General features: G+C 38.3%; 1 protein-coding gene across 1 annotated transcript in view; it reads left to right on the top strand.

Annotated features, from left to right (window-relative positions):
• Positions 1-3,112: 3,112 nt before the first annotated feature.
• LOC104278556 (zinc finger protein ZFAT-like) overlaps positions 3,113-12,858 on the top strand; it is a 20,030-nt gene continuing 10,284 nt past the window's right edge. The window contains 3 exon segments of the mRNA XM_009875568.1: positions 3,113-3,173; positions 4,532-4,720; positions 8,926-9,099. Coding sequence (XP_009873870.1) covers positions 3,113-3,173; positions 4,532-4,720; positions 8,926-9,099 — 424 coding nt within the window.

Genomic DNA, 12,858 nt, shown 5'->3' with positions numbered 1-12,858 from the left:
GCAGGTCTTTTGCCTGGTGTCAGCGAGGATGGAACTTCCACACACTGACAGGCTTGGGTTTTGACCACCCCTCTAGGAAGCACGTTTAAAAAGACAACTGAATATTCAAATGGCATAGCATGGCACAGAATAGATTGGAAGGGACCTAAAATGATCTTCTAATCCAACTGCCAATTTAACTTTGCTAAAATGTGAATGTGACATGAATACAAAGTAATACATTTGTCCAAGTTACCTAACTTTTATGTGAATTTCGTTATTAGATTTTTGCTTTTGATATAATTGTTTAGCACGATATCCTGTTGATTCTGCTTGTAGACGAATTTTGCCATTCATCTTTGTCTAGTTTTCTTTTTTTTTGTGTCCAGTCTGTCACTGTGATACGCAACTGACTGTTTTGCATTCACTGAGATACAGTTTTAATTCAAATAGACGTAGAATATGTTGACAGAGCACAGAAACTCTTGGTTTGATAAAGTACCTGGTTGGTTTTTTTACTGTCAACAGTGGTAAGATTTCTCAGCTGTATGTAGTGGCCTGTACTCCAGCTCTCTCACCTCTGTCATCACAAGTGTCCCTACCTTTTACTGTTTGTGTGTGCTAGGTATGATGCGAGCTTTTGCATTATTTCAGCAATGTTGTCTTTTCTAATATCCTTTTAAAGTAAAATTTCAGATCAGAGTATAAACTCAAATTATCTGTCCTTGACGTGTTAACTCATTAGAGCACCTGATTCTTACCTTTTTTGCTACAAAACACCTTGGCAGATTTTTCACAGTAAGTTGCTCATCCTTTTCCGTCCTTCAAAAGAAAATAGCCTCAGTTTTGGGCAGGTGAAACATTTTTTATTTATTCTCTGGCAAAAGTAAATTAATCAAGCAAAGTGATTCTTGAGCAGCAAATAACAAGGGCTTCCAGTCGATGGTGACTAGTGTGGCTACAGTGTCTCTAGCCCAAAGCTTCCTACCTTCTCTGCAAGCTGTGAAGGGCTTGGCAGCTACTTTTGTCCTGAAGGGATAATTCTTTCTTGGAATACATCTGGGAAATTCGGTCTTCAGCCATCTACTGATTACTGTCCCATCACAGAAAAACATTTCACTGACTTTACTGTATAAACTGCTTTGGGACAACTTTTCAATTTCTGCGTACACAGATGAGAACAGCATGTGTATTATTATTATCCTTTAAGAAAATGCGATTACATTGAGTAGCTCAAAACCAATACGGTCTATGCCTAGGAGCCTAGGATTGTCTGTGATACCTGCATTGCTTTACCAACTCAGAAAGCGTTCTTTAAGATTTGAGCTCTTGGAATGGAACTGTTATCAAACAATTTTTATTATGAAGAAAGTTTTGAGGATGATGGGTGAGTGTTCTAAATGTGAACAAAAGAGTCTAAAATTGAAAAGGCAAGCAAAAGAATGAAATTATAAATGTGTTTTTATTTGTTCGTATAATTTCATGATTTAAAGTAATTTAGATAATAAAATAAAATAATAGAAATACCCAAATGCACTGAGATTCTTACTTGTAAAAGTTGTTGACAGAGTCCCTGAAGTAGAGGTTGCAGCCCTGTCCTTGGCCACTGAAAGCTGTTAAACTCATTGATTTATCTAAGTGGGTTACAAAGCTGTCTGGTTTTCTACTTTTCAGTATGTTCTGCATTAATGAGTTTAAGAACACTATTTCATAGTCTGTGAAATTGCAGTACTTCTGTTTGCTTCTTAAACGCGGCGCTACTCATTTCGTTGGGTGCCGTCTTAAGTCTGTTACTCTGAGAAATGGGGAGTAATAATTCTGCAGACGTCTCACATAAGGTTCATGATTTAGAAATCTTCGTATTTACCTTTGGATTATTCTTACCTTGCTGAGTCTTACGTAACAGACTAACTAGACTATATGGGAACTGCTTATACAGCTTGGTCAGCCTTATTCTTCTCAGCAACTCTGCTGTAAGGTAAAGTGGCCAAGAGGCCAATGGCATCCTGGCTTGTGTTAGAAATAATGTGACCAGAAGGAGTAGGGAGGTCATTGTCCTCCTGTGCTTGGCACTGGTGAGGCCACACCTTGAGTGTTGTGTCCCCTTTTGGGCACCTCCATAGAAGAGAGATATTGAGGCGCTGGAACGAGTGTAGAGGAGGGCTGAGGAAAGGCCTGGGCAATAAATCTTACGAAGAGTGATTGGAGGAGCTGGGGCTGTTTAGTCTGAAGAAATGGAGGTTGAGGGGAGACCTCATCACTCTCTGCAGCTACCTGAAAGGACATTGTACAGATGTTGGTGCTGGTCTTTTCTCACAGATAATTAGCGATAGAACAAGAGGAAATGGCTTCAAACTGCAATGGAGTAGGTTTAGACTGGATGTTAGGAAAAATTTTTACCCAGAAAGAGTAGTCAAGCGCTGGAATAGGCTGCCCAGGGAGGTGGTTGAGTCCCCATCCCTGGATGTGCGTAAAGGTCGTTTAGGTGTAGTGTTGGGGAAGATGGTTTAGAGGTGAGCTGTGTAGAAGTAGGGTTAGTGGTTGGACTAGATGATCCCAAGGGTCTTTTCCAACTGAATGATTCTGTGATTCTGAGAACTGTTCAGAGATGGAGAACCCTAACTATAGGTGGTGTTCCAGACACAAGAGCATATCCCTGTTTTATACCGTGACATAGATTATTTTGCCTTCGTTTCCAGTCTTTCCTTAATGATTCCTTAGACTATGTTTTATTTTCTGACTGAACTTGTGTTTTCAGAAAACTCTTTAGAAAGATGGCCAGATCTTCCCTGTTTTGTAAGAGTCAGTTTGGAGCCCATTGTTTTACCAGTAAAGATGTGCTTTGCTTTGTGGTTATTGTCACTGTAGGTGAGAGTCTCTTCCAGATTAGCACATATATGTGTTTATGCACTAGGTGTCCTAAGCTTTAGTTATATGCAACAAATATTAAGTCAGTACTTCGGGGGAGCCTGTGGAGTGCTTGTAAGCTCCATTGATTGCATTAACTAGAGCTCTGTCTATAATGACAGTTTAGAAATGTAGTTTGTGGGTGCCTTGATCTGGTTTCATTCAGGTTATTCTGTCACCAGTTACTGATTATTGAGAGATCTTTCTGTAGCTTCATTATCGTCAGATGCCGTTGGAGGTATCATGCATGGCGGGTGTTGCAGCTCTCTCGGCACACAGTACTGCAGGTATTATACCAGATATTTATTTTGTGCGTGGGTTTGTGTGTATAATGTTCAACAAATATTTCAGTTACTTGAGCCGGTGTGGTTGATACAAACATTTTTCTAGTGTTAAAACTATTCCTGAGACAAAGCCTTCTTGAAATCACACTTATTTTAGTGTATATAAGAAAAGAAGTACTGAAACTTCTAATTTGATGAATTTTCTCCATTGCTGAAATTCTTGGGGCTAAATAGAGAATTTCATTGAGGGATCTTTGAACCTTCCAGAGTTATAATATCTTCTCTCACATTTCAGACATGGTAAGAGCTTTAACTGCAAGTTTTTCTCCCTTGGTCTTTGACCTCTTGCTTAATACAGGTAAACTGGGTTTTTTCCTCCCTTTTTATTCACGCCTTTCCAACTTGAAATTACTGTTATCTTTTTTTCCTAATGCTGTTGGAATTTTTTCCATGGTATTTTTTTACTGCTTTCGTGTGTTTTTCATTTCTTGCAAAGTTTAGCACTGTATGGCCATCTGTTGAATAAGCAAGTATGATTTCACTTTGCACGCAGTCTGGCTGGGATGGAGTTAATTTTCTTTGTAGCAGCTTATATGATGTGGTGTTTAAGATTTGTGACCAAAATAACACTGAAAACCCACTAAGGTTTTAGCTGTTGCCAAAATATGCTAAATGTGTAAATATTGGAAAGATATATATTGATATTCTGTGTGATATTCTTTATTAAGAGAAACATATGTTTTGAGCTGAAGTTGAAGTATTGGGAAAAGTTGCCAAGTATTAAAATGTTTTGCTGTTTTTTATAGATCCACAAGGGAAGTGTTGAAATACTTCTCATATTGGACATTTGAAATTACAATGAGTAAATCACTATGAAGCTGTATTTAAACCGCAGTATGTATCTGTCAGAGGAGTAACTGGTGGAAGTAATAGACTTCCGCTGTTCTTCTGTGATTTGTGATCCACACTGACCTCTCAGAGATCAGTGTCTCATTGATATTTCTCCCACTCTTTCAGGAGTCACCAAGCCTTGCTGGTTACTGATATCCTCTGTGCATCTAATTTAATCCTTTGATGCATAACGTTTGCATTCACCTTGTGGGCCCATTTACTGCAACAGCAGTAAATGTTAGTTTTTTGCACAGAATTAAAAAACGTCCATTGTCCTTACAAATCTACCATGTAGGTCCATAATAAATACATTTTTTTAATAGAAGACTTCTTTGCCTAAGGAGTTGCTGTGATTTAAGCAGAGTTGTGTGTACACCTGCTTCCGTTTTTATTTGGTTAAACCAAATTGACAATTTTAGCTAATGGCTTTGACTGACTGGTGGCACTGCCATCCATTTATTTTCCCTAAGACAAGACTGAAAGAGTTGTGGTTCTTCCTGAACTGCCACGCGTCTGCACCGTGTCTGCTCCCAGCCAGAAAACTGAGCGGCCCCAACCTCCTCCAGTGGGATGGGACTGGGGATTTTGGCTGCTGCTGGATTGGATCAGTTCCTCAGCAGGTGCCTCTGAACTTGCTTGTTTTGAGAGACAGACAACAGGTAAATTACTTTAACCACCATCCCTCTCCCACGCTGCAGCATACCTGAATCTCTGGCAGATGCAAAAGAGGACGTTTGTTGGCTGGGGAATGTTGTTGGGGTGGATTACCGCCGTGGGAAGATTTCTCTCTCTGGAGTGAACCCTTCATTGAGCCTGCATAATTCTTGAAGATGGCACTTTTGGCCTTAGTTTAGAATGGTTTTACCATCAGCTGGATTCTCATTTAAATAAAGTCTTTCTGTGAGTAATATGTCAGTCTCTGCAGGAGAAGCAATTTCATGTGTTTATTTTGAACAGCCATTAGCCAGTTTCCTTTTTTTTTTCCCTTTCCTGCTCTCTTGCTGCTTTGAAATGCCACCGTCTTTTAGGGGATAAGAAAAATAATATGAATGAAAAATAGTTTAAAAACATACCAATTAGAGATGTGTAGCTGTACCTGCAAAATGCCGTGCATCCAATTAGGAATGCAGAGAGCAGTTCGTTCAATTAATGTCTCAGACTCGCGGGACAGATGAGCAATCTAGTTTGATGGGACTCTGAAAGCAGTGATTCATTCGGAGGTGACAGTAGCTTTTCTTGTCAATGCAGACATGACCATCCCTTAAAGGTGTTAGAAGGTGCAGGCCTGGCGTCGCGTTCCTTGCACAAGCAGAAGCAGGCGTTTAAAATGCCTCTCACTGAGCAGGGGAGGTCAGTTTGTTCATTTGTTCAATCGATGTGCCAGCTGATGAAGTGCTAAGCTGACTGCTTAGCAAGGGAAATACAAAGTGAGGCAATTTGTCTCAATAAATATGTTTAGGAGTGAGCAAAGACCCTTACCACTTGGAGAAATTTCACTTAGCTCTTCTAAGTTGCATATATTCCATTTTCTCATAAATGATCTTACAGTCACTTAGGGGTGTTCCTTTATAATACAAGAATTGATGTGTTATACAGGTGAATCGTCCTAGTTGTGAGAAACAAAACGCTTACTGTGACACTCTAATGCCTAATGCTAACAAGTAATTTTTTCTAGGAAGACAACTAAATTATCGATGAGATGGTCCCATGTTAAGGAAAGGCAGTTTGAGATGAAGCTCTTGTTTTTCATTAAAACAATTTTAACATTTAAGTATCAGAACTTGACTTGACCACTCTGCAGAGGGGAGACTTTCTTTTTTATTCCACATGTAACATGTGAATGTTCAAACTGTTCATACAGATATTCAGCACTAGTTGGAGAAGTACTATCAGTGTACAATAAGCAAATCAGTTGAATTTTCTTGCTTGCCTGTTGTTGGCCAATATAGAAGTGAACTTTTTTTGTGTTAGTGGAATTTGGATTTTCAATACCTTCCCCACATTTTTGCAGATACTGAAGGTAGTCTTCTTGTTCATTGCTGGATGTTCTCAGCTCACACTGAGAAGATGGAAGTTGAGATTCAGTCCCTTGTCTGAAGTACTTAAAAGCTTCGGGTTTCTTCAGAAAATATTTTCACGTGGCCATAATCTTCATTTTATGGCTTAACATCCGTGCACAAGGTTTCTGTACATATGGCGTAGCAACATTATTACTGTGATAATAGTTATTCATTAGCGGGGGTTGCTAACAAACTCAAGTCTGTGGTTCTTCCTGTTCTCTTATTTGGTAGAATTCCAATACACAAAAGTTAATAGAGTTGCAGGTTAACATACAACGCATGAAAAGGGAATAAAATGGTTTTGATGTTTGGTTTTAACTACTTTATCTCCTCCTTAAACTAGCTCTTACTTTGTGATGGTTAGAATGGAGGATTTAGGAGTAGGGATCTGGGATTCTATTCATATGCCTACTAGAAATTCATTATATGATCCCAAGCGAAATGGAGAAAACTTTGTTGTCTTTGTCACAGCTTTCCTTTCAAACTAAAACATGCAGAAAATTAGAGTTTTGTCCATAGGTATATAATGTTGGAGGCTTTTTTAACCCTAATACTACCACTAACTCTTACTGTCCACTGAAGAAAAGCAAAGTAATTAACCCAATTGGTTTTTGTATTTGTTGTTTAACAGTATGTGAAGTAGCCTCAGGGAAGCCCACTGGAATATTACAGTCTTTGTATAGTCTGGTTCTTTATGAGAAGATTTTCTTTTGTTAGTGGTCTGGTCCCGCTGTGAAACTTGTGACAATTTTATTGTTGATAATAAACTAACAAACTGTTTCATGGAGGAAATGTGGAAAAATGTGTTTGTGTCTCCCATGCCTGTTCATCACGCCAAAATAAAACACTGCACAAGCAGTTCCTGGGGATATTTCTTTATATTCAAATATCTCTTTGAAGTATTGCAGAGAAATGTTGGTGTTAGAGTTACATGGTTTCAGTATCAGTCAATAATTAACAACTATATTAAGGAGTTAGATGGGAACCATTTATACCTCTAAAGCAGCAATATTTTCTGAAATCGTAGAAATCTACAGAGAAAGAGTTAGTTGAGAAAAGGCATCTATCAAGGTATTTATCTAATGAAACTGAAGAAATTATTAGCAGACACTCAGAAACGAGAGGCTCTCAAGGCAGAACGTAATTTTCTGTAATCTAGAACATTTCTAACGTGGCTCCATAAAAAGATGGGCTGTTGTTGTGTTGACAGTTTGCTACGTGGTTGTTGCTTTTTTATAGGTATTACAAATAGGAATTTCAGGTTTATAGATTAGCGTCAAGTCATTAACAGCTGTTGGCATGCACATTTCTGCCTAACTATGTAAAACATGCAATTCCTACCTACCTTGTTTTCTATCTGGGAACGAGCTCGCAGTTTATCCAGGTGGTAGGTGCATGATCAGTCCTAACTATGCTACTTCTGTTTGTGTTTGTGTCCTTATTTTTTTTAAGAAACAACTGGCACTCTTTAATCCTTTGTTCCGTTAAAGTTAAGACCGTGGGAGAGAGACTTGTTTGAGTCTCAGCTGTGTGTGAAGAAATTAAAACACGGCCATGCCTGTGTAGCATCTCTTTCCACCGCTTTTGCTATTTGCAGGTCATAAACAACTCTAGCGGTGCTAGAGCTTCGATGTTGCTGATTTTTATTTATATATCATTTTCCTATCTCAGTAGAGCATCTACAGCATGTTATGAATACACATTGAATAACTTATTCTGGAGATTGTCAGCTGCTTTAGATTCAGGGGAAAAAACCAACAACAAATTCACTGGGTTCATTTATAATTTTCTTCCATCACTTTTTGCATTCCTTAAGCATTACCTCTGGAATGTTTGCATAATACCTTAAATTACCAGATTTGTTTTCTCTACACTGCATTTTCTACCACTTCATCTAACACAAAGAAATTTTTTGGCATAGGCTTGCAGCCCTTTGGTTTTTTTCTTTATGGTGTAATTCTTTATATATAGGCATTTTTTGGTGTTTTTTTTATAGAATTTCAGTAAGGGATTTATCATTTGCGTTAAGGAAGAATTAGCTTGGAGTAATAACTTAGCTGATTACTGATTATTCATTCGTATTTCAAATGAATGTTTTGAATGCAACTGTTGTGCTGCTTTCTGGTTAACAACTCCAAAAGTTATCCAGTTCAAGAGGCTGAAGACTTTCTGAACAGCAGCAGTTAGAGAATGGTTTGGAAGTGCAGGCCTTCAAAATGAAGTTAAGTGTCACAAATGAGGTTGAACCTAACTGACTTGAACCTAAATTCTTCTTGAATCAACACGGAAAAAAAAATTGTGTTTCTATCTGATTCACAAGGACAGTGGGGGCAAAAAACCCTAATCCCGAAAGACTGTTGGAAGACTTTCCATTAAATAAGATGGATTATGAATCCAGTGGTAGGAGAAATAATCCTAAAGTTGTCAGAACAGTTGAAAAGGAGAAAAGTAATTTGTTCTTTACTGATGAAATCATAGTAAATTCTACAAAATTTGTAGACTTTTCACAGTAATCCAATATAATGTCAAGATAATTTAGAAACACAAATGTTTCTGAGAGTCTATTTTTAAAATTTTGTTGGTTTTTTCTTTGTCTAGTCTATTTTCTCTATTTGTATAAGTGTCACAGTAATTCTATTAAACAGAGAGCCATTAGGGATTCATGCAGCATGTCTTGTTTTGATAGCGCATATTTCTTTCTACAGTGGTATTAATTTTCTTCTAGTTCTTTCTTGTAGTGTTAGTGACTGTTACCTGCATTTCTTTTGTACTTTGTTACATTCTTTTTGATGTTTGCTCTTTAGGTAATGATTCTGACGTTGACCTTGACAGGAAGGAAGATGAGCGAGAAAAAACTCCCAAGAGGCCTAGAGTTCAGAAAACGGAGAAAATTCCATCAACTAAGGAGGCTGAACAGGTTTCAGGAGCTAAAAATCCTATAATAAGTGTGGTTTTGACAGCCCATGAAGCTATTCCAGGTAATCGGAATCACCATAATTTAAGTCGGTTTTTGTCCATACTGTGTATGTGTAAAAGTCATTGGTCCAAGACTGAACTGCTAACGATATTTATTATCTGGAAAATATTTAGTATTATTTGTTTATCTTGGTACAGAACTTCTTAATCTGGCAGCTACATAACTTTAGAACTACCATCACATTTCTTCATAGGTATGACAAATGCTGGACATGGGTGTAGTTATCTACATTAACATCAATTAAATTTAGTCTGTGAATAGTTTTAAAGAAGAAAATGAAAAAAAAAAAAAAGGACCAAAGAACAGGAAAGTATTTTTCACCTGTAATATCTTTATTACAGCTCTTGATTTGTGTGTATATTTGTGATAAATGTATATTTGTTTAACAAAATATAAACAGCTGATATATATATAGATATTTATGCATACAAATAGTTTGGCAGAAAACAAATGCATATGTACTTGAAAATCCAGTAAAGTTCCTATGGAACCATAAAAGGACTCTTCATCCGTAAATTTCTATAGTGCCTGTTCATCAAAGGATTTTGGAATAATATCAATATCAAACTATTTAGTATAAATTAGACTTCCATTTGTTACACAAACCATTCACTCACCTGGCTGACAGAATCCCTTTTTAATAGTTTTGTGCCTTATTCTCAGCTTTTTGTTTCCCTTTCCATTATTGCTAACATTTCTGAAAGTTTGTTTTGCTTATAGGTCTCAGAAGAACTGGGATATATTTATTCATTTTATTATTGTGGGTTGGAAGCTAGCTGAATTTTCTGCGTTGTTCTTTAATATCTTTTGATATTGAGATTTGTGCTGTGCTTGGACTTTGTGAAAATACAGTTCTAATGGCAAGGGTAGCAGAAGCTGGGTCAGCTCACCTACGAATATCCTGTGTGCTTGGAAGGAGAGTAAAAAACTTCGCATTCACTGCTTGAGCAACATCACACAGGGTCTTAGACTGAGCTTTTAAAAATTTGATCTTGCAATATTGTAAGTACAGGGGAAGGTGGAGGAGGACCAGGAGCACTGGAAGTGTGGAAGCCTGGCTTTGGGGTGGTTGGATGTTTCGCCAACCGGAGGCACCTTTCTCTTGTGTGGTGTAACCCGGGGCTTTCCCAGCTGCTGCTAACCTCTCATTTTCCTGCTACATCTCCCTCCTCTTTTGCCCGCTTCCCACTGTATGTAGCATCTCCCCCATCCTGGTGCCCATTCCCCTCAGTGCCACCTGGGAGGGTCCCCTCATGCCATCCCTGGATGTGTTGAAGTGTCGTTTAGATGGGGTGTTGGGTGATACGGTTTAAGGGTGACCTTGTGGTGTAGGGTCAATGGTTGGACTCGATGATCCCAAGGGTCTTTTCCAACCTGAATTGTTCTGTGATTCTATGATTCTATGTCCTCTACTCCCACTCTGGGCAAAGGGGAACACGCGGTGGCTGGTTGAGGGGCCCGTGTAGGTGCCAGTGAATGGGTTCATGTAGGTGTTAGTTTCTGGATTTATACACGCATCCTCCCTCCCTTCCTCGGGGCTTTCGGGAAGAGCTGTAACTGGGGTCTCCTCTCTCCCAAGTGCTAAATTTCATGAACCTTGTAAGAATTTTTGTCTTGGAGATCTTCCCATTTCGACAAGGACTAGAAGAGTTTTCAAAAGAGGGGAAAGGGAAAGATAAGGGAGACAGTGCAGCCAAAGACTCATTTTCTTTGGAAGCTAAAGAGGTGAATGAAATCATAGTCAATACAGATAGTGAAGAAAATGTAATAAGCATGTGGGAAAGGAAATAAAAATCTAGAGGAGATTGGTGCCTTAATTACCACCTAGTAAAATGTTTCTTGGAGCGACAAAACTTTGGGTTTTCTTTACACTTATTTTTTGAGTGATTCAAAATATTAAAACAACTTCAACTTTGAAGCTGTTTGTGCATAGTAGATGTTACATTCAAAAGGCTTTAAAGGTATTTACAGTCAAATGTGAACCTGCAGCTGTTTTCGAAGGTCCTCTCATTTATTTGGTTGGCAGTTAGTAATCTTACTATGTTCAAGTTCGTAGCTAGAATACGTGTAATAAAAAAGCCATTGCTGTTAAGATAGCTATGAATTATCTTCCTACTTTTCAGAATTTGGAAATTTTATAAGGTATTACAGTAAGCAGTTAACTCTTTGAAGATTCAAAAGAAAAACATTTCATTTAATACAATTGTGTTAGAATTTATTTTTAATTGTTTTTCTTTCATTTTTTCATTAATTTCCATGATTTAACTATATTTTAATGTCAGTAGCAATTCTTAAACTGCTACACTTCCTGAGTATTACAGTTTTTATAAAGATCTTTCATAATCTTTTATTCAGTTTTTTTCTGGAGATTTATCATGTGCTAGAGAGGTGAGTTATTATTGCGGATTGGTGTTGAAGAATTTAAATAGGTAAAACATTTCTCCCATCTTCTCTGCATTCTGTATACTAGGTCATCTGTAAAGTTAAGTTGAAAAGAAGATTTAAAAGTGCTTAAGCACTGTAAAAATCGAGTCATCTTTGTGCAGGCATTCCCATTCTGCAGCCACCTGTTATCTGTCTTTAAAGATGCGGGAAAGTATCCCTTTTTGTGTCCAATGCAGCCGAATACTGTTGCAGACATCAATTAGAAAAATAAAGAAGGCTTTACGAATTAGTTGTATGCCTTCCTTCTTAAGTGAAGGAGTATTGCAGTAATAGTTTGCTGTAATTTTGCTCTACACTATTTGGGTTTGGGACACTGCTTTGCATTGTGTGTTCAGTAGATTATGACTGAATTGATCTCTTCAAAATCCTTTTGAACAAACACGTCAGCTAGTTTTTACCTTCTCAAAAAGGACAATTGGACAACATTGATTTTTCCCCATGTTCCATTTCTGTAATGTTTACTTGGGAGGCATATGAAAGGCAATAGATTTACAGCTTTAGAAATTTGAAAGCTTGCATTAACCCAGAGAGTAAATAGAGTCTGAATTGAAGCGGTAGACTTTTCTGTGCAGGTGTTGACATACGTTGTCAGGCTGGAGAGGTGGGCCTGTGTGAATCTCAGGCAGCTCAGCAAGGCCAAGTGCAGGGTCCTGCCCCTGGATGGGGCAATCCCAAGCACAAACACAAGCTGGGCAATGAGTGGATTGAGAGCAGCTCAGTGGAGAAGGACTTGGGGGTTGTTAGTGGATGATGAACTGAACTGACTGCTTATTTCTTCAAACTGTTCTTTGTTCATGCTTTATGAAATGGGGAGTGATTATTCACGCTTTTGACAGTATTGTTAATTTCTGAGGTCCCTCTTACATCCCTTTTAAATTTATTTCTCTTTGAAACTGAGATATGTATCCCTTTGCAAACAAAATACTTCTGATTTCATCTTTGTAGCTCTTTTTTGTTTCTTCTGTATCCTTTTGACTGTCCATACTTGAAGTTGTAGTAAGTTCGTGAAATCTAGATGAATTTTAGTAGGAATATCGTAGAATCATTGAGGTTGAAAAGACCTCTAAGATTTGCCAAGAAGGCCAATGGCATCCTGGGGTGGATTAGACGGGAAGTAGCTAGTAGGTCGCGAGAGGTCCTCCTAGCCCTCTACTCTGCCCTGGTGAGGCCACATCTGGAATATTGTGTCCAGTTCTGGGCCCCTCAGCTCAAGAGAGACAGGGAACTGCTGGAGAGAGTCCAGCGCAGCCACAGAGATGCTGAAGGGAGTGGAACATCTCCCTGATGAGGAAAGGCTGAAGGAGCTGGGTCTCTT

The sequence above is a fragment of the Apaloderma vittatum genome, unplaced genomic scaffold (assembly GCF_000703405.1).
Source record: "Apaloderma vittatum isolate BGI_N311 unplaced genomic scaffold, ASM70340v1 scaffold15398, whole genome shotgun sequence".
Lineage (NCBI taxonomy): Eukaryota > Metazoa > Chordata > Aves > Trogoniformes > Trogonidae > Apaloderma > Apaloderma vittatum.
This window is presented reverse-complemented; position numbering and strand designations above follow the sequence as displayed.